The sequence below is a fragment of the Tenrec ecaudatus genome, chromosome 6, assembly GCF_050624435.1.
Source record: "Tenrec ecaudatus isolate mTenEca1 chromosome 6, mTenEca1.hap1, whole genome shotgun sequence".
NCBI lineage: Eukaryota > Metazoa > Chordata > Mammalia > Afrosoricida > Tenrecidae > Tenrec > Tenrec ecaudatus.
In genome coordinates, this window is record NC_134535.1 from 153,715,171 (window position 1) to 153,737,562 (window position 22,392).

Below are 22,392 nucleotides of genomic sequence, written 5' to 3' on the forward strand. Positions count from 1 at the left end.
GTCAGTGGACAACTTCTGTTCCACAAGCAGCAGAGAGAAAAGTCCCCAAGCTGTCTGTCTATAACCCACAGCCACCAGCGAGTTAACTCAGCAAATGGCTCTCTTTTCCCTGAGTTACATCTCACTCAGAGTGACTGAGTGGGTAAGGTTCGCCGAGTCTCCATTTCCTCATCAGTAAAAGTCGGATGTAGACCACTGGCCTTCTGGAGTTGTGCCTATAAACAATAACGCCCTCCCACGACTGCCACACAGGCAAATCAATCAAGGTCGCTGACCTCTGTGTGCGTGATTTCACATGGCTGTGCGGAGTGGCCTCCGGCGTCTCGAGCTCTGTTCCCTGACACGTGGGGAGTGTGATTACCAGGTCCTCTTACCCGAGGTCACACTAGTGGGGAGTCGTGGTGACCATGCCTTCTAATTCTGGGTCGGTCCCAGCTTTTCACAGTGAGGCCGGAGAAATAATTTAATCTGAGGGTGCACCCCCATGCTCTCAGGGTCGCAAGGTGAACACTATCAATATGTCCCCTAGTTTGTTTGTTTTTCAAAGAAGGGCTAACAAACAAGACTGCGACACCATTTACAAACACAGACAACTCACTTATCCGTGTTAACTGGGGGCAGGATTCAGATAAAAGAAATCCACCAATAAGCTCGCGACCTCATTAGGTTCCTCGCTATTGCTCGTGCAACCAGGCTGTGAACAAGGAGTTAAACGGACTTGCTAAGAGTTTGTCCCCTTCCTTTCTCCTTCCACTGGGTCCTGGTGGAAACATGATGAGTGTGAAGCTTCCCGTTGGGTCTCAAATGGAAGGGGAGAGGCAAGAAGCATGCACAGAGACTCTCAAAGTGGATTGTCAAAGCTTGGAAGGAACGAATTTACCTGGAGAAAGGATTCTAATGCTATTGGGCAGCAACTTAAGCCAAAAGGGCCATGCACATACATATTTTCATTAACTAGGACATCACTAGACACAATGTACGAAAGGCCAAAAAGAGGGGGCTGGGAAGATTGGAAAGGACTCTGGGAATCATTCCATCCAACCAATTCATTCTGCAGAAGAAGAAACCAAGGGAGTTCTAATGTTTCTAAGTGCCGGGGGTGGCGGGGGCTGACAGCATGAATGCAGATTTCGAGTTCTGATATGAAGCAATGACAGTCAGGAACAATACGGAGTCTAAAAGAGAACATTTGTCACAGCGTCCCTGTCTGCAGCCTCCCGCGTGCACACCTTTTGTTTAACCTTTTATCTCCGTGACTGGTGGGGAGTGAGCGCAGAAATGATCCGGTCCCGAAAGACGGGCTTTAATATCAAAACAACATTAATGGCTTATGGCATCACACTAATAAGACATCCCGAGCACCTGTGTACCAGGACAGTCAGTGACTAAAGCAGGCAGAGGGAACTACAAAGCTTCTTTGCTGCCTCCCTCCTCCTTCTGAAGGGACCGGCATGTCGACATTCCTTGCACTCCCTCAGACCAGGTTGAGACCGGATGGCCTTGGCTGCGCTTCCTTCCGCTCAGCCAGTCACGCTCTGTTGCTGGGGATGGGCCTCCAGGCCCCAGAACTCTCTCCACACCTGCCCATGGCACATGCTTAGCCATGAAAGAGCCAGCCCATGTCCCCGGGGCCATCTCCTGAGCTGGGCCTCACCAAGAAGTCACCGAATCCAAGTTCTACCCACTGTGACAGTGATGTCTTCAGGTAACAGATTGTCAATGGAGACTCCTTATTTGAAAGACAGATGTGTGACCATTTCCCTGGGATCCGTTGTGCCTTTTTTTCCATGCGACTCTCCTAAGTCGTTCTTCTGCCAGCTCATCCAAACCTTGAATCAAATTCATGGATCTTGTTCTCCCCATCTTCCTTCAAGATCTTATCAAATCCTCTGGGAACTCAAGTCTGTACGTGTGTATGTGAACTCAAAGCCCCAAGTTTAATCCTGGGAATTTAAATAGCATGGAGATTTCGCGATCTCTAAAATCTACCACTTTTGCTGGTCACTTTGCCATTCTACCATCTCTCCAGAGAGAGATCCTGATTATTTCTCAAAAAAATGAACCAGGGACATGGTGTAAGGTGGGCCAGGCATCAGCCCTCGGTTCTCTATGCACATTCTCACAAATGCATAGTAGAGCCGATGAGAGTGCCTGAAACCCGCTCTCATTTGGGGCTGCCTGCAACCGCAAATCCTAATAACACCTTCTACCAAGTTCTATTATCAAGGAATGGTGGTTATCCTGGTGTGAACCCTGTGCTGACTGGGGGGCCTAGTACAGTCCTCTTAAACTTTTCACCAGCAAGGAGCTCACTCATTAGTTTCCTTCCAGATATTTCATTGTGTTGATAAACCACAAGCAAACTCACTGCCATTAAATTGATTCTGAGTCTCAGCAACCCTAGAGGATAAAGGGCAGAGCTGCCCCCATGGGCTTCTAAGACAGTCACTTTACGGGGGCAGAGAGCCTCATCTTTCTCCTGCAGAGCAGCTGGTGGTTTTGAACTGCTGACCTTTTGGTTAGCCGTCCAACTTGTAACCCACTACGCCACCAGGGCTCAGTTTCGTATCAAGCAGACCATGCGTTTTCCTCTTTCATAACCAAAGACAAATACCTACCGATCAGAGTTATTAAATAGACAGGCTGCCAGTCCCAGTCCAGCACCACAGAATTCAATGACCAGGTGAACGTTTATGGAGGGTGAACACTGCGGTTTCCATGACCCTTCCATGGAGTCTGACAATCCCTTCCTATATAAGCCCCGGCAGCCTGCGTCTGCAAACTGGGAACCACTGGGCCGATGGCTTTCTTCCCTTTTCCAACTTTCCCGCCGAGATCTAAATCAACGCACCAGGCAGCAACCCAATGGCTGTGTCCTATTTGGGATTGATACTAGAGCTCTTTGCTCCTTGGGGGAACTCCGCCAGAGTCACATCTTGGCGCTTTTCTTTAGAGCCCTTAGGAATGTCACCTGGGAAAAGGGAAGTTCCTCACTTTGTTATTCCCCTTTTTGTGCATGTGTGGAACAGAGGAAGTCTTCTGGCGCCTGGGAGTGCGAGCGCAGGTGCAGTGTGAAGCCCTGCTGCTTTCCACAAGCCCAGGAGTCCCCTCCCCTAGGGAATCTCGCCTATGAGGGAGGTCGGTGGTGTCCCACGAGGCTGCTATGGGTGGGACTTGGTTCAATGGCACCCAACATCAGAAAGTATTGTATGACAGCCACATAGACAGCAAGGGAGCAGGTTCTTGTTGGCAGTTTTTAAAGTCAAATATGCTACACACGTGCTTCAGTCAAACTGTCAGTGTCAGTCTGAAGTGTGTACACCACTTCCATGTCCAGGTTTATACACTGCACAGCATACCCACGTTCTACAGTGGATTGCTACTGAAAATGAGTTCATACCTAGACAAACTATCAGGTAGAAACCATCTCTTAGAAGGCACATCCCTACAGAAGCTCAAAAAGCTTTACACACATTATCTCGTTCAGCCCCACTCTTCTGGTTAGGCAGGTGGGCCACCAGGACTACCACCATTCCACGGGCATCCCCAATACCCTCTCCTGTACACCGGGACTCTGCCATGATCCCAATTCTAAACAGGAAATCGACAAGCATAGGGTGTATCCCGAGGGATGGAGACAGCTCCTAAAGCTTCAAGTCTCCTGGGTAATTAACAGTAGGTTGGCAGGTGAAAGAAAACGGGACTCAGCTATACCTTCCTACGTGGGACTGACCTATCAAGAGGGTATGTGACAGTAAGTCCAAAAGTAACGCTACAAAGCACGACCACCTTCATTACTCAACCCAAAATATCAGAATGTGAAGCTACTGTTTCTCAACAAACACTCCATCCAGAGATGTTTCTGTTTCTTAAGCTTTCCCCCCCAAGGCACTCTTATATTGACACCACATCAACTTGGCAGTTTGAATAGCCTCTGGGGCCTCCCATTACGTTCATTTTCAATGTCCTTTGAACTACAGGACCAGCTATCAGGCTGTAGGGTGAATGGGGTAAGTTTCCAATGGCATCTCCTAGGCAGCTCTTGGGACGCTCAAGGAATGAGCAAGTACATTGTCATGGTGGGAAAAGCTTCCTTGGAGCAGCTAGCTCTGCCTTTTTCTCACCAGCGTTTCCTGAAAACGGTTCATGCTCGCCATCTGTTTTTTTGGGATGCACCAAGATTACCCCACCTTGGGGTTTCAGAGTCTCCATAGCCTTCTGAGCTGGCCTCTCTGCCTGCAGTTGAGTTGGCCCAGTAGATGCCACCAGAAGCCAAGGTTTGGAATGAACTTTTTTTTGTAAAGTATCCTAAGGAGACTAAGGCCACTTGACACCATCAACTACTCAAATCTACATGTTTAAAAAGTGTTGTTTGGAATAAACCCGTGCATGTGAGAACACTTTTTGCCGGACCCTTACGTGTGTGTGAATGTATGGCTATAGGCATGTAGTGATATACAAAAATATGTAGATCTTTTATAGATGAAAAATTATATTATTGGCACACATGTAGAATAATAAATCTACAGTAAATATTTTCTTGGAATGTTTATGTGTACAGTTATCTTGTATCGAACAAAACTTGAGTCCTTTGGAAATGAGGGGTCTTCAAAAAGTTCTTTAAAAGCTTCCATCTGGATTCTTTTTTAGTGCTCATGCATATTGAAACTGAACCAATCCAGGTATTAAATATCTGAGAATTATTGATTACACTCCCACGATGTATCAGTGTAGTGGCAGGCTTCTGTTTTACGGTGGTTCTATTATTAAGGGCAAGCTCTCAGCTGTCTTCCAGGGTACCGAGACCAATAGTAAATTCAATAAATATTTGTTGAATGAATGAATATGTACTCTGTGTGTTCTACATGGTACATGGGTTGGAGGATTTAAATTTGCTCAGAAAAATTTTTGCTCCTTTTCATCATAATTTTAAATTACAAAAATGTCGGAGGGAAACCAAGGATCCTAGCTTGGCCCGAGTGGGCTTTGATGCAAAAGGCACAGAATGGGGGTCTTACAGTGAGGCAAGGATGGAGCTGGAGAGATTTCATGACAGAAACCCTTCCGAAAGATGCGATACAATAATAACAAGAGCACTGAGAACAAAGGCAGCAAATGGCCATTATCAGCAAGAAGAGGGGGTGGGTCAAAGAAGTGCACCCTTCCCAGTGTAATACAGGAGACCCATGGGAGCCAAGTGAGCTCCATGCTGCTCTACAGGCAGGACCAGGAGGCCTTAGCTCTCCATCACTGAAGGAGGCAGGGGGCCGAGTCTATGGAGAGTTGAGCTCCTGCTCATTGGGGAGGAAGTGCTCGCCCACACAGGTTAACTGATCTCTTAGCCCAAACAGGAAGAGGCCCATTCACTTCATGTGGGTGAGCACACGTGTCCCTAGAGGCCATTTTATTTACAGCTTCTGCTGATGGGATCAGGCTGCCTTGTTTTTATATCTCCAGTCTGACGCGTCCCTTGTATTTACATTGTTATTATAAATAAAACACCTTGCAGCCTGCCACTGCCCAAATGGAAGTATTCTAAACCAAAATGTTCTCTGAGGGCAGTAACTGCTTCATAGAAACTGCATTTAATAAAACTGTGCGTGATTCTGAAAAGAAACGGGAAAGGCATATTGCAAGGAAATGTCTGGAAGACATTTGCAATTAATATTTTATAAGACACTCTGAATCTGTGATTCTTCCTTGCTGTTAAAATTTAAGAGGTTTTTTTTCTCTCTCTCAAAACTGTATTCCTCTCCGTTATTACCTCCTTAATTAAATTAATTTATACAGTGAGTAGGCTAATGATACTCCTGTAGGTTTTCAATTCAGAAATCTTATTGCTGGAGACAATATATGTGAAGACCCTGGAAAAAAGAACGACCGTGCCCGGGGCTGCCCCTGCCATGTGGGCACTGAGTCCTGACATGTGACTACTGAAGAGTAGTTTGGTTTCTTTTGTGTGGGAGCCTCCATTAAGGCCTTTAAAGACTTTTTGTTTTAATTAAGCTAAATTAGGTCAGAGAAAACAAAATGAGGCTGGCAGTTGCTTTCGTAAGGATTTCTCTCTAGAAGACACCGTGGGAGATGATGGCATTTCTACTGAATGCTCCTACCAGCTAGGCTGGGCCTACCTGAAACCTCAGACACAGGACTCTCGCTCTAAGGACAGTGCTACAGGCTCAAGGTGGGATGACCCACGGTCACTGAGTCCACTCTCAGAGTGGCCCTTTGGGGCAGAGCAGAACTGCTCCTTTAGGTTTCTGAGACGGCCTCTCTTTAAAGAGCAGACAGCTTCATTGTTCTTGAGTGGTTGGCCAGCCAAATGCCAAGGGCACAAATGCCACAGCTGTGGGGAAAAGGCAGCTCAGCAGTGGTGCGCCCCACCCGAAGGCTAACCAAGCAGCCCTACCTGTGCAGGTGTGGTCACACTGCCCTATGCAGGCGATGCAAACACAACCTGCTGAGGATCCTGACAGAAGGAGGACCAGCACTCTGCCACAAACAAACAAACCCCTACTTTCCAGATTGTCAACTTCATAAACTCAGAGGTCCCATATGGCTTTGATCTCTGCTATTTCCGGGGAAGATCGAAGCTCACTGCCCGGCACACAGGAGGCATTCAGTACGTGTTTGTAAACGAACTACCCGTTATTATTAACGCACTGTTCTTCAGGTGTGATTTGCTGCTGAATAGGGAAGCAACCCTGTCGAGAGAAGTGGGCAGATGAAGCCACAGCGATGACCCCAGACTCCCCGGCCGCATTCTTGATGCTGAGCTGTCACGTTTGCCCCCTTTGTTTCTAACATTCTGTTTCTAGCATTTGGGCAACCTCGTTCTCAGTTCCATGGTTAGAGACAGGTATACTTACTTCATACCCCTCCCTAAGTCCCAATCCCTCGCTTCTATCAGTCCCCACCCATGTCAACCATATGTTGGGTCTTCATAGTCCATATGTGATATATACATTCAATGGCACAGTACACGGTGCCACCTGCTTTTCTTTAATCTTCCTCATGCAAACCAAGTTCTCTGCAATTCCCACACCCGTGCCCACTGAGCCTACTCTCACTCTGAGGGCAGCGGAGAACCTCTCCTTCAGGCTTCTGAGACTACATCCCTCCAAGAGCAAACAGCCTCATCTCTCTCTAGTGGGGTGGTAGGTGTGTTTGATACCCCAAACCCGAGGCTCACCCCAATGGCCCAATGCTTAACTCTCCGCACCACAAGGCATCTTTCCAAGACCGATAAGGGGTTCATAAAGGGGGCATGCAAGCACCCCACACTTAACCCAGTTTGGCGGCATGATAAAAGTTCCTTATGTTACCAAAGATCAACCGCAAATGAAAATTAAATAGAGGAAAGGCAAAACAGAAAACAGCTCTATTTGATCTTGGTTTAGATGGAAAGTTTTGGACACTCCAGAAAGGAGACAGCAAGTGCCTTTTTAATGGATTTTATCCCCAGGAAAATGATTACAACCAGGGAGGCTTTAAAGTGTCAGCGGTGATGCATTTTTCTTTCTCCCTCTTTCTTTCTCCTTCAGAAAGAAATTGAAAGCATATGGCGGAGTGCATCATTAATTTCTTATTAATTTCATAATATGAAGGCAACCAGTTAAAATGGTAGTGCTACAACTTTAAATTACCGAACTCGCTTGGTATTTAATGAGAGATTTAGCACAGCAGGGCTTCTGTTAAATTAAGTTGTGCCTTCACATCACAGTGGGAAAACAGGTGTATATTGGTTTAGAATTATGGAAATGTTGACTAATTCCAAGGCTTGTAATCAAACAGCAAGGCACCCTGTTATAGTTTTCCCCAAGAATCTGCATTAATCTTTTATGTCTGGTCCCATTTCTTCCTGACCACCAAAAGCTCACACCTTCGAGGTGCTGACTTTCATGTTTTTCCCTGCCTGCCGCTGGGTATCGGGTAAAGCTACACATCCAAGCAGGATGTGGACCTCTCTTGTTCCCACTCACCTCCCCTGAAATGGCCAATGTAGCAACAATGTGTGTACTTCAGTGAAGGTTATGAGCCTGCAAAACAGATCTGACTGCAAAGTTTTCGTAAGTAAGTGAGCATGTAAAACTGAACTGGAAAAACAAACAAACCATGAACAGAAGACCGCTTTTCCAATACAAACGCTGTTCTTAGTAATGGGTCTCCAAAAGCGCGACACCCCTGAATTCTGGTGCAGAATTTTTAGGCATTAGGAGAGAGAGAGAGTGAGAGAGAAAGAATTCACACACACTACTCCTCAAGCTTCCCCCCCAAAAAACCCCCCAATGAGCAACAACAAAAATCCATTGCCATTAAATCAACTCTGTGTTTGAGGCTGTAAATCTTTATGGGAGCAGACAGCCTCAACTTTTCCCCTCAGAGTGGCTGGTGGGTTTGAACCACAGCCTTGCGATAGCAGTGCTGAGCTTCCTGAGAGCACCAGCCAGGCACATATTTAATGGTACAGATAGTCTTTGCTTGTTAAGACAGGGGTCAGAGTAGGGTGTCAACAGGCAGGAGCAAAACCTCCACAGTCCCTTCTGTGTATCTCGGCATGCCCGAGGCTCAATCATGGGTTCCTTCAGAGAGCTTCCCCAGATGAAGATGTGTGTTGGACCCACTGCTTCCCGTGGAAGGGCTGAGTGCCCACACTCACCACGCTTGGAATGACTTACAATGCGATGTGGTTTGTCGGAAGATCACATTCCAAGTGCTACATATCATTCATTATCTCAAGTCATTCTAAACAGAGTTTGTGTGACAGTTATTCTCCTCTTTTAAATTGAGATAGAAACTTTAACAAAATATGCTTTGTCATTATTGAGGATATCTACTGCCAAACACACACCAATCACGGCAGCAGCTTCTCCATGTACCGCTGTGCAAGCATGCTCACCTTCCCTGTTCTTTCTCATTAGCATACATGGGCCCCTCATTAACATAAATCCACTGACCTCCAGGTTTCCCATCTAACCTTTCACATGACTCTTGTCACTTTGATCCCATAGAGTGAATTCTTGGAAGAGCATGATGCTCCAGGAAGAAATTCCTTAAGTTAAATGACTGAGTTAGAGAAGTCTCAGGGGATGTTTCTGGTTTAAAGGTAAAAGGGTATCTCAGAATGAGATTTCAGCAGTACATTCTCAGCCATCATGGCTCCAAAATATTTGGAGTACACAAACATTTGTAATTCCGTTCTGCATTTCCCTCCCTTGTAGATCAGGATTCTTCTGCAGAATACTTTAGCAGTGGTTCTCAACCTTCCTGCTGCTGTGATTCTTTAATACAGTTCCTCATGTGGTGGTGACCCCCAGCCATAAAATTATTTTCGTTGCTACTTCATAACTGTAATTTTGTTACAGTTATGCATCGGGGGACCCCTGTGAAAGGGTCGTTCAACCTCCAAAGAGGTCACGACCCACAGGTTGAGAACCACTGCTTTAAGGCAAGCCCTACAAGATGATATTTGAGCCTGGAAAACAAAACCACTTTCCTCAATCCCCGGCTGAACCAGTAAATATTTTCCTTGGTTGCGTTATTTCAATAATTTGACTCAACATTGTCATTTCCTAGAATTTACATGGAAAAAAACCACCCATTTATATGGAGAATAAAGTTGAAACAATACTATAAAATTTTTTAAAGGCCACTGAGCAATGAAAGTCTTCATAAAAACAACCTCACTCAAAAGTACCTTAAGAGTTTCAGGGGAAGTGATGAACTAAAACTGGGAGGTAAACAGCCTCCAGGTGCCTACCACACACTCTCTGAAGCTTCTTTCCTTTGATTTGCTCACAAGAAAAGGGGAAAACAAAAGTGGGGTAACTCAAGACCAAGGTTCATACTTTGTTCACTTTGGCGTGATTAAGGCTCTGCTGGTTTGCAGGTCTTTTCTTGGGCATCTCCCCACTACATACACTAACCTGTTCAACGATTCCAAGATGAATTTTTTTCTTGGGGCAACAGGCTATAAAATGCATGCGTGCGTACACTGGTATGTACACACGCACGAGTATTCATGTGTATGTACAGAGACAGATGAACGACACAAAGGTAAATTTACACCTTGTAAAACATTAGGGACAGTACATGCTCTTTCTGTTATTCTTATCGCACCAGGTTGCAATAAAATCATTATCACCGCACGGCTTGGCTTATCACAGTTCAACATTATAACCAATGCACATCATTATGATGCTGAATTAACTCATCCCTGATATTCAGACCAACAGGGAGAGAGAGCCAAGTAGCACACAGGGAAATTTATACCAGCAGCCAATATATACAATCGCCAAAAAGCCATTAGAAATAATTTATTCTGGTGGAGTAGCTTTACTGAATCTCAGTTCACTTCTAGTGAATTGGACTAATCATCAAATATTTCTGGGAAGGAAATGGGGGAAAAAAAAGGCAAGCTTTGTATTTTTCTGCTCGGTATCAACATGAAGCCACAAATTGGGCATTAAAACACTGACTTTGTTAACCACCATTGATGTTCAGAAACCATTAGGAGGCTTCACATTATGGCTGTACAGGGTACATTTTGTATTTTCCCAAGAAAATCTAAAGACTAAGTTTGAAAAGGGGTTCCTGGCGAGTAAAAGCTTTTCCTTTGCCATTTGCTTCGTGTGTGTGTGTGTGTGTGTGTGTTTCTTTTTCCTTTCAAAGTCCAAGTCCACCCAACACTCCTGGGCAGCCAGCCTCGGCTACCCAGTGGGATCACTCTGATTTCCTAAGCAGGGGAGATGCCACTTGAGAGCTCTTTCCTCTGGCGCTAATGCTGGTGCTTCTTTATGCACCAGCCAGCGGGTTTGGCTGCTGTAGGGGGACAGAGAGGGCATCACACACACCTCCCAAGACCAAAGCCATTTGGGCACTAGGAGCCCATCACGTGAACCTTCGGTTGAAAAGGGACCATTTTCAAGCAATAAAGTGATTTTGGTACAAAAGTAAACCGACTCACCCCAGGTAAAGTTTTAATATTGTGCAGTGCATTCTGGGCCTCAAGTGCAGCTTTTCTTGTATAAAATGTTACGAAACAACAACCTACAGAGAGAAATGAAAAGGTTTTAGAAATTTCCGTGAATGCTTTGCTTAGATATAATGGAGACTGTGGCGAACAAATAAGGTACTTAAAAGGAGGCACAATTTAAAAATAATCAGGTGTATGAGAACAGTAATAACATCATCGCAAGCATTTACCCAGTGCCTTTCATCCTAAATCACATTTATTAGCTTCACCCGAGTTGGAGATCAATGGACAACTCCATGCACTAACTCTCAGGAAGGCAGCTATTCAGGAAGGGGCGTGGGGGCGGTGGGGGTGGGGTGGGCGAGGTGTTAATGGGCCTTGTGTTGCAGCAACCACATAAGAAAAGTATGTAATCACAGTGAACAACAGCGAGCACAGACCTCCATTAACTTATCATTTTCATAGTGGCTCCCCGCTCTCACACTGTGCTTTCCAAACACTTTCTAAGGGCAAAAGGTTTACTACTTTGTAAGCCTCTTAGAGACTGAGACATTGCTTTATTCTTTCGCCTCCCCACCCACCCCCTCAGCACACAATGTACGCAAGACACTCAAGATTTTTTTTTGTCCAAATGAAAGATGGACTATAGTTTAAATGGTTTAGAACCGAAGTCACAAAACAAGCGGGTATAGCCCCAAAGAGAGATCAGCAGACCCTGGCCCACCTATCAAATAGAATACACCAACTGGCAACTCCTTGGCTTTTCTATTTCTAAGAACTGACAAGCCCCACCTCCCCACCCACTGCTCATGGCCAGCAGCATACACTGCCTTCCCAGCTGTCTCCTCCAACACCCTCCCCACCACCAAGAGGTGTTGAAGACTGAGGCCCTCCCTTCTGGCTTCTGCTTCTCAGAGACAAAGATGGCGGGTTAGCACATTTTCTACAAATTGCTATTCAGCACCCAATTTCACAGCACAACCCAGATTGAAAAAAAATGAGGATGGACAAAAACTTTAGAAATTTCATGCAAAAGACGCTGCTTCTGACTGACTACCTTTGGTTAGCTGGGTTGGGGGGAAGGTGCGGGGGGGGGGGGAGTAGAGTGACACATCTGCCCATACTGTATGGATTTTCTTTTGACTTGACTAGAGGATCCCAATGCAAGAAGCCGGGCAGGGATGGGCAGAATTTGAAAAGGTATTCACAGGGCAAGTGCAGGGAGTAGGAAGACAGCAACATCCAGCACTTGGGCTCCCACACATGGTGGGCGCTCCTTGGGCGAGTGCTGGAACAAGGTGGAGAGGAGTATAGTAAAAAGAAAACCCGGACACACGGTCCCCGGGACCCGCAGAGGTGCAGGTTCATGAATGGACGCTCTGATCGTTTAAAACCCAAACTTTGAAAAGGATGGGGGGTGGTGGCCAACACATCTAAAGGTACCCTAGATACACTGTGGATGCTTCTTCCCCATGGAGAGAAGAGACCAGATAGCTTGCCATCTTCAAATTCAACTGATCAGAGAGCCGGCTAAATCAAATATGCAAAGCCTATTTAATTTTCTGCATTAAATAAGCAACAACAACAACAACAACAAAACCCCACCATTCACCCCAGGATTAAGAATTCTTAAAATACATCATATGGTGGAGGGAACAGAATAAAGATGTTTCCTTCAGGAATGTCTTAAGGAGGGACAAGTGGGCATCTTTACACAGGCTTCTGACTTGGGCTACGTTTCCTTCCTTGACCCAGAATACAACTGGCCATTCTGCTCGCGATGGTAAGAGTTTTCCCGAAACATAGCTGACCAATTGAGGTGGCGGCGTTGGACTCACAGGCTTAATTTAAGTCCCTAGAAGGCACAGGAGTTCCTTCACTTTAAGGTAGAATTTAAGACCGAGGAAACGAAGGCCAAGTTTCTCATAACTTAAACTTGGCTCTTCTAACTGGACAAGACCATCTCTGCCTTCCGAATTTCCCACGGCCTCTCCTTAAGCTCGCCTTTCCCATTCCTGGATGGAGAGGTTCTGTTTCCACATAAGGAAGCTGTGGCAGGTTCTGCATTTCAAACACACTTCCCAAGCAAGGAGGTACCTGACATTTAGAGAAGCAGCTTTGGGTGGTGGGACATTTGAAAACAAAAGATGTGAAGATGAAGTAGAAAGGTGGTTTGCTAAGCTAGAAAGCGGGAAAAGCAGGAAGGAGGAGTGTGGGGGATTACCAACCAACGCCAGTCTAGGTCTTGCTCGGAGCCCAACATGGAGCATTTAGATTGGTCCCAACATGAACAGCAGAGGGATTGGGGAAATAACACATGAAGAACGGAACATGGTAAGAAGATAAAAGCAGCAAGAAACACAGACACGTGAACCGAGAGACGTTTAAGAGCTTTGACCAATAATGCACAGTAGCCTCAAGGACAGAGAGAGCTTTTCCAGCCTTCAAGTACCCACTTCATCATGCCAACTACTACCGCCAACCACTGTCTCAAGTTCCACTGCTTAGGACACAGTTCACGAGGCATTGAGTTGGTGGTTCGGTGGCAGAATTCTCTTTCACTTGCAAGCCCTGGATTCAATGACCAGCTAAAGCAAAGCCACCAGCTGTCTGTCAAGTGGCAACTTGTGTGATGCTATGATGCTGAAGAGATTTCAGCAGTGCTTTCCGAGTGAGACAGATGGGGAAGAAGAGCCCAGAGATCTACTTATAAAAATCTTTCCATAAAGACCCTGTGGATCACAACTGTCAGATCCCAACGAGCCACAGAGTTGTACAGGACTGGGCAGTGCTTTGTTCCTGCCTGGAGACCCACTGAGCTGATGGTTCTGGGCAGGAGCTCACAGTGCCAAGGGGCAGTTCACCTGCTGTTTAGGTATCAACTGCCCTTGAAGAAAGTTACCTTTGGTAGTTCTTAGCTATTTACGTTTTAGTATGAATTTGGTGACTAGAGTGCTTTCTTCTCAAACAATCTTTTTGGTGACTAGAAGAAGGTGCTTAATTTTTTTGTTTTTGCCAAATAGATACCTGGGACTTCTGCAAAACTGAAAACAACAACAACCACAACCCCCCAAATGAACCAAAATGAAGGACTTTCAACACAAAGTGAAGAATCAATATACACACTGGGACAAAACATAGAGGAGTCATTTATATGGTTTAATATCCAGACTATATAAAGAAACCCTACACAAATTAATAACAAAAAGACAAAACAACCCAATTCAGAAGCAAGCACACGATTTAAATAGATCTTTCACCAAGGAAGAGCTATAGATGGCAAATAGGCACACAAGAAACATTTAATATAGTCTTTAGCCATTCGGGAGAGGCAAATCCAAACCACCATGAGATACCACTTCATCCCCAGCAGGATAGTTCAAGGAAAAGCACGAACAAACAAATGAAACAAATGTTGGAGAAGTTGTAGACAAATAAGAAACCTTCCCCACTGCTGGTGGGAACAGAAAACGGGACAGCCACGGTGGGAAAGAAGCCAGTGGCTTCTCGAGAGTTGAGCGCAGAGCTTAGCCCGACAGGCACCGATCCAGGAGAATGGATGGAAGTGATGTGCATGCCAGGGGTCACTGTGGCTCTCTCCCCAACAAACGAAAGGTAGCAACAATCGGAATCTCCATCAACTGATGCAAGAGAAACAAAACGCACAGACCCATCCGGGATATTACTTAGCCAGAGAGAGAAATGAGGGCCTTGCACATCGACCACAGCATGAACATAAGGCTGCATGCAGTCACGCACAAAGGGACAAACATGGCATGATCTAACTCACAGGAAATATCTCCAACAGACAAGCATATAGGGACCGGAGTCCACTAGTGTTTGCCAAGGGCAGGATGTGGGGAGAGGGGGACATTGCTTAGGAAGGACAAAGGTTTTATTTGTGGTGATGTGGGCTATTGATGACGGTTACATGACATGTTGAATCTACTCCATAACTGATCATAGTTTTTATACGTTTCTTTATGGAAGAGGTCTTGATGGCAAATGTCGCATTCTATACAGACATATCTCATTTAATCGCAGTTGGTGTGCAGACACCAAGTTGCTCTTATTTTTTCTTTTAATGACTTGAAGATCGGGGGCGACGCTGTCGACACGCATCTCTGGGTGCTCTTTTTTCCATAACACCGGCTCGCTTCATGCCTCTCTGTCACGTTTGGGCCATTCTCCCAATATCAATTTATTTTTCAAAGTGTTCCTGTACAGTGTACTAGGCTACAGTACCATCGCGTTTATGTGCACTGAGAAACGAAGAATGTGCGAGGCTCGTTTTGATGTGGGGGGTCTAGGACCGGCCCTTCTGTAGCTCTGAGGGCGGGCTGTCTACACCCACAAAAGTGACAACACTCCCAGGAAGGTGGATATTTGGGGGTGGGGGGTGGGGGTGTTACAGTTTGTGCTCTTGGCAGTGTGGGATGGGCAGTCCAGAGAAGAATAAAGAGAAGGCAGCTAGTAGGCCGGAGGAATGATGGGAAGACATCCTGCATCTCAAGCACTTTCTCATTTCCCCAAGCATCCACTCTGTTGGAACTGCTAGTCATGGGAGGCAACCACGGCTCTTTGACTTCAGACCCTCTTCACACTACACTCTTCAGAATGTCGATGTCAACAAAGGTTCTCGAGGATGATCCCATGCGGAGTTTCAGGCGTCACACACAGAAGCATGCCTTTGCCGGCACTGGCCATAGGTCCTCAGGTGCCGTGCTTGGCCAGAGAACTTGGAGCCTTGCGTGGGCTAGAAAGAAGCGGTGCCATCCTCTCCATGTGCCTTGCCAGTGCCCAATGCTGGGCCCCTGGTGGGCTTTAGTCCCGACTCCCAGCCTCAGCCCCCTTTGCTATAAGCACCTCGCAGGACAACTGAAGGGCCTTGGGGACAGTGAGTGTGACTTGGACTGTTACCTGCAGAGTCTTCTTTGGGTTTTACACCATTGGTTTTGAGTGATTTAGTGAGTGACTCATACCATACTCTCTGGACATAGTCACTTTAGTTTCCTCACCTCTCAACTAGTGACTGGAATCCAGCTCTGCCTAACACTCCCAGAAAATCCATGTGGGCCAGAACCCCCAAAAATCACATCATTGTGAATGAGGGGGAGTGCGGGTGGGAACCCAAAGTCCATCTGTAGGCAACTGGACATCCCCTTACAGAAGAATCTTGGGGAGGAGATGAGCTAATCAGGGTACAGTATAGCACTGATGAAACATATAACTTTCCTCTAGTTCTTTAATGCTCGCCTTCCCCACCACTATCATGATCCCAATTCTACCTTACAAGTCTGGCTAGACCAGGGCATGTACACAGGTATAGATAAGTTGGAAACACAGGGAATCTGGGACAGATAAACCCCTCAGGACCAATATTGAGAGTAGCCATACCAGGATGGTAAGGGGAGGGTGGGGGCAATAGGGGAACTGATCGCAATGATGTACCTATTACCCCCTCCTAAGGGGATGGACAACAAAAAAGTGGGTGAAGGAAAACATCGGTCAGTGTAAGACATGAAAAAATACTAATACTTTATAAATTATCAAAGGTTCATGAGGGAGGGGGGAAAATGAGAAGCTGATACCAAGGGCTCAAGTAGAAGAAAATGTTCTGAGAATGATGATGGCAACAAATGTGTAAATGCGCTTGACATAATGGATGGATGGATGTGATAAGAGTTGTACGAGTTGTGATAAGAGTTGTACGAGCCCCAATAAAGTGGTTTAAAAGCAAACAAACCACGTGGGCTCATCCGAAGTGCTTCATGTAGGGCAACAAACAAAGTTGTAACTGATCTTTACCATTAACAGGCAAAAATGTCAGATGCTAATTTCTGCATGTATAATCAATCATCTTAATAAAAAAAGAGTTTATGTTATCTGGCATGTTTTCTCAGGATAAACACAGAGGTAGACATGTTTAAATAGCCACTTCAGTGCAGCTCTCCAACCTCTCCCCTCAATGGGACTTCACTCTCTGCATTTCCAGAATAAATCAGAATGCGTTTCTAAGATGGCTGTTTCTGAAAAAAATCACACTAAAGAGTTTAAATGCACTGACCTGTGGAGGTAATTTCAGCAAAGGAAACGTGGCCCTTTGATAGGCCACCAGCTGGGCAGAAGGGCAGAGCGTTACAATAGGCAACCCATGAGGGCTCCGCACAGGTAAGAGTGTTTTTCTTGTCCGCCCTAAGTGAATGGACAGCTGTTAGGGAACCACCTGTCTCTTTGAGTTCCCCACGCCAGCTGTAAGCCAGGTCTGAAATGGACCGGATTCATTTCCAGGTCAGCTGCAACACCAGATGGCCCTGTAATCTGATTCAGGGGGTTCGGGTTGTTGCTAGCCCCACTGGGAGGTGGGTGGTTACACATCACATCTACACTATCCACAGAGGCTCTCTGATGGCCATCTGTGTTGGGGAGACCACCCCTCAAGCTTCAGCGCTATGCCTGAGCTCTGCCATTCCCTTCTGGCCCTGCCTGAACAGAGCACAAAGTCCTGCTCAAAATCAAAGATAGGAAGTGACCACCCAGGAAGCTCTGGGGATTAGCAGGGGTGAATGCACTTTGATGAGTGAGGTGCTTTGGAAAATCTCACCCCACTAGTTCTGCTTCAGTTCCGGCTAATTTTTGCTGCTTCACATTTCCCTACGGCGACGCTGTCTAACAAGCACTTCCACTGTACCACCTCGACCCGCTCATCAGGAGTGTCTGCCACCACCTGCTAGCAACTTGGAAAACAAGTCATCACCATGCTCTGCACCCAGGTTACTTGATCGCATCTCACTTTCCCAAGTCTCAACAATCCGTGGTAGCAATAAAGCCTTTACCCTTTGGAGCCGTCCCCGTGAAATAAATAGATAGATAGATAGATAGATAGATAGATAAATAACTAATTAAATAAATAAAAGTCATCCTCTGCATATCTGTTAATCAACCCCATCCCAGTATCCATGTGGGCTTTTAAATTCACAGGTGTAAACAGGTAGCACTATCAGATTCGACTGCCTCCGGGGGGTGGACACTGGAAGGACCCAAGCTGCTGCACTTGCAGATACCTACACTTTATCCTGGGTGATGGGCTAGAGTGTGGACATTTTACATTGCGAGTGTGTGTGTGTGTGTTGAGTTGTTTTTTGTTTATCTGAAAAGAAGACAGAAGGAGGACAAAAAAGTTTGGGAATCTATGGTCTACAAGGACCCTACATTTCTACCATTTTGTTGATCCAACCAAAGGATTCTGCTATGGTTTGGTACAACACTTAGAGGGGAGATCTATTAAATCTTACTGGCTATTCATGCCTACTGATTTTGCTGCTTTACTTACAATAGCTATTGGAGTACATAGGGTGAGACCCTAAGACATATCAATGTCTTAGAGAGTCAGGTTAAAAGAGAAGACTCCGAAAGCCCACTGTGCTGCTGGGCAGGCCACACAGCAGCATCTCTGGGTAAGTCAGGAAGCAGTGCGAAGACCCTGGTCTTTTCAGGCAAGGAGAGGGGTACTGAGAAGTTCATCTGCTTCCTAGTCCCTCTGTTCTCTGGCCCTTTGGTCTACCTTCTTGGAGTTTCCTCAGCGCAACTTAGAGCGCTTGACCTCCTAGAAGCCCAGAAGATGGCAAGTAGAGCATAGAATAGCAATATGTATTCAGCTCACACACCACCCTCAAGTCAGAAGAATAACTGCGAGCTATGATGATGCCCATCGTGGATCAGAAGTTGAGAGTGCCAATCCCAGAGAGACCGAGGGCGGCCTGCTCCAAACAGGGTAACTGGTAACTGACTGTAACACTTCACACATAGTTGCAACTGTCATAAAGCATCCCCCCAGATATTCCGCCAGCTTAATTGCAGAATGTTTTGAGAGATTGCTATGATTTTTTTTCTTCCTTGTTTCCAAAGATAAAGCTAAGAAGATGGGCCAATGGTTTCACACACACACACACACACACACACACTCACCCCACAAGTATTAAAGTTTTAAGTTATAAAGAAAACACTCGAGTTTACTGAAAGGCTTTAATTTTAAATGACCAAGTGGGTTTATCCTCAAAGAAACCATCTGGGCCATCATAAGTCTTTTCAGAACCACAGCTGTTTCGCTTGAAACTCTACTTGAAAACTCTTAGCAATCCTATTCAGTCCTGCTTGTGCACAGACAACCCATTTATGGCACGGCTTGCCCCAAATGACCTAACAACATATTTACACCCTTCAGTGTGGACAGCGGTGCCATCACAATGACTGCGACACCAAAGGTCAGAGTTTAAAGGGGGCTCTGCATTTAGGAAACACATGAAGGAGCCTGGTGGCACAGGGGACTAAGCACTCGACTGCCAGTCACCTGGTTGGCAGTCAAGGCCACCAGTGCTTCCATGGGAGTGAGATGAGGTCTCTGTAACTGTAGGGGGTATAGTTCTAGCCTCTCTTCTCGCGTCATGAGCTGGAATTGACTCGACAGCAGTGAGTGATGAAACCTGTCATACTCCTTAAGGAAACAGACTTCCTACCAGATTCCGAAACTTAAAAAAACAAACAAACAAGTTGAGGGATGAGAGAATTAAGATCTGATTCTCTGCATACATAATCTAGAAAGGGTAGTTTTCATTGCCTTTAACTGAAAAAATATGGACAAGGCAATTTTTACTATATCTGCGGGTCTACATTAAAGAATCCAAGTATAAAGACCTGGAATGATTTCCCTTATGGAAATAATCTTTCATCAGCTATAAGGTAAACATGTGGAATCATATACCAACAATTTCTACTTTCGATGGCAGGAAGTCAATGCTGTGCCTGTATGGGGACTGATCCGAAAGACTCAAACGGGCAAAACTGATCTCCCAGTACACTGTCATTGAGTTCATCGACTGAGACGTATTTGAAGTTTGGTACTTAGGGTGCTATACTGGTGAACACCCATCGCCCCTAAGTGAACTCTGACCTCAGGGTCAGGAGAGGCGGGGTCCACATCTTCTTGGCCACTGAATAGCGGGGTCCACATTTCTTGGCCACTGAATATCTTAAAACTGTGACATCTACTTTACATTTCCTGAATCACAGCTCACAGTTGAAAACAGGCCTGCGATGGTCCTCTGATGGTTGAACTTCTCTCTCTCTCTCTCTGTCGAACCATGTAATAATTCCAGCAGACAAATTCAACTCAAGATATATTCAAGTCAGCACACCAACCAAATGGTCATGTTGTGAACTGAAAATTCCTTCCAGGGCTGCCTTTGAATTCTAAGGCGCTGAGGGATCAAGGGACTAAGGTCCTGGGAGGTGGAAGAAGGACCCCCTCCTATGGGTTTTATTTTCCCTTTCTGTAAATGCAGCTCTCTTTTGTACGCACATTTGCAAGCAACGCAGGTGCCTGCTTTGCAGAAGTCGAATTCCAAGCGGGCTCTTGGCTTTCTGAATTGGCACACAAGCCAGTTTAAGTCAAAAGAGGGCACACTTGGTTCCTCTTGCCATCTATTTTTCTCCCTCCATTTTGGCCCCAGAATCAAAGGCTGCTGGTACGGGTGGCACATTCATGTTCCAGCGAATTTCCCAAACCCAGCGGTCTCACTTCAACACGCCCCCGATGTCTTACTTCCCCTCCTCCCCAAACCCTCGACTTTCAGTTTCCACCAAGCAGTGCAGGGCTCAAAACCCCCCATTAAAATCCCCGGGATTAATTTCTCAAAGGACACTTCGTCGTAGAGACTTTCACAGGGAAGCAGGCTGTTTTCTAATGGTGTAGACGGTGACCACTCTGCAGTTTCTCCAGGTGAACGAGGATGACAAAATGCACCTCTTAGGAAGTGCGCAGATCCTTCCAGAAGAGCAGGGGCTGCTCTGGCGTCGGGGACACGAACCTCTCTTTTCCTCAGTCCCCCCATCAACCCTAGCGCTGGGTGCCTCCGTGCCAAACCACATCAAATGCCCCACAGTTTGCTCGTGCCCTTGCGGACCATGCTCTAGAGAGGTATTTCGTCCCTCGGTCCTCCAGTGTTTGCTCAGGAAGTGCTGGATGACACTTAGCCAATACTGTCCCTGATCTCACAAGCCATACTTACAAGTCCACACCCATGCAACTAAAAGCACTTCTTGTACGTTCTCTGCCTATCATTTCATCCCGGGGGGGGGGGGGTTGGGGTGGCTGCAATGGGACACGGAACCAAGGTGGTCGCCATGAACTGAGAAGGGGGAGGCGGGGATGGAAAGAGCATCCATCCAAGGAAACATTTAGCTGGCTGCCGGAAGAAAGTGCAGGCCATCTCTCTGTTGGTCTGGCTCCTCCTCCTCTGGTACTGCAAGTTTAAAACTGAGATAACAGAACTTGGTGGCAGTTAAGGTGGCAATGCTTTCGTGGCTTTGGTGCCCGTTCAGTCAAATCACAGAATTTTACAATGAGCTAACTCGACTAGCCGAGCCTGCCAGTCCACGTCCAGGTGAGTGACCAGCACCGTAGCCCATCAGGGACCCTCAGTCTGCCAGGCTGTTGTTTCTGGTGGGTGTGTTACTCCTTTAGCTGGCCACACAGGAGTTGGCAGCAGAAGCCAACATGCCACATCCATCACGGGTGCCTCACCCCCCTTCAAAGTCAATCCCTCCACAAAGAGATGACCCCTAGAACCAGTCCAGAGCAGAGCAGGTGCTGCCGTACCCCTGAAACATCCCTAGAAGTGCGTCCAGCTCCTGCCACATGATCTACATGGATTCCTGAGAACCCAGACCTCTCACCGTAAACTTTAAGTCTTCTACAACAAACCTCTTTCTCTACTCTCTGCAAATGTGAGCCCCACAGCTAGGCCTGCAGCTCCCCAGTACAAATGCCACATCTTGGAGAAAGCAACGTTTAATGATACCACATCCAATTAGCTCCGTTTTAGAGAGGTTGATATAATTGGCACCCTGATGTAGAAAGTATTACCGTCTGCACACCCCCTTGGAAACAGAGACACAGGGCTGCCATTCTGCATTCACTACGTGATGATTTAGGTAGAGTCCACCCTTCGGATAACAAAGTAGAATCCCAAGGGAATTCCCAGGGAAATTTTCACTGATGAAGCAGACCCGTACTTGGTACTGCTGGTTGCCGGGGGCCGTGATCTTGGATCGCCTCAAATTTGACTTGTTTCCATCTATACAGCACAACTGGACCAACTTTTCACTCAGAGAGGGTACCAAGTTCACTAGCAACCCTATCCCTCTGCTGCAAACTGGGTGCCTTGCTTGCTCTGAGCACATTCCTATTAATCGGCTACAAAGTCTTGGTGCTGCCCACTTCCTGTGGCCCTGGGAGAACTGTCCACTCACCCTCTGTTATCCCCACGCTCCCCCTGCCCCCGCCTCACGAGGACAGCGCTCTTTCTAAATCCACTGCCAGAGAAAACTAGCGGTTGTTATTACTATTTGACCTAGAT

The 22,392-nt window shown here is 46.4% G+C and overlaps 1 protein-coding gene across 5 annotated transcripts in view; it reads right to left on the reverse strand.

The window, feature by feature from the left end:
- CELF2 (CUGBP Elav-like family member 2) overlaps nucleotides 1-22,392 on the reverse strand; it is a 635,027-nt gene that overhangs the window by 129,179 nt on the left and 483,456 nt on the right. For all 5 annotated transcript variants that reach the window (XM_075552397.1, XM_075552393.1, XM_075552394.1 and 2 more), the window contains one exon: nucleotides 10,967-11,049. In XM_075552397.1, coding sequence (XP_075408512.1) covers nucleotides 10,967-11,049 — 83 coding nt within the window. The remainder of the gene's footprint in view (nucleotides 1-10,966; nucleotides 11,050-22,392) is intronic.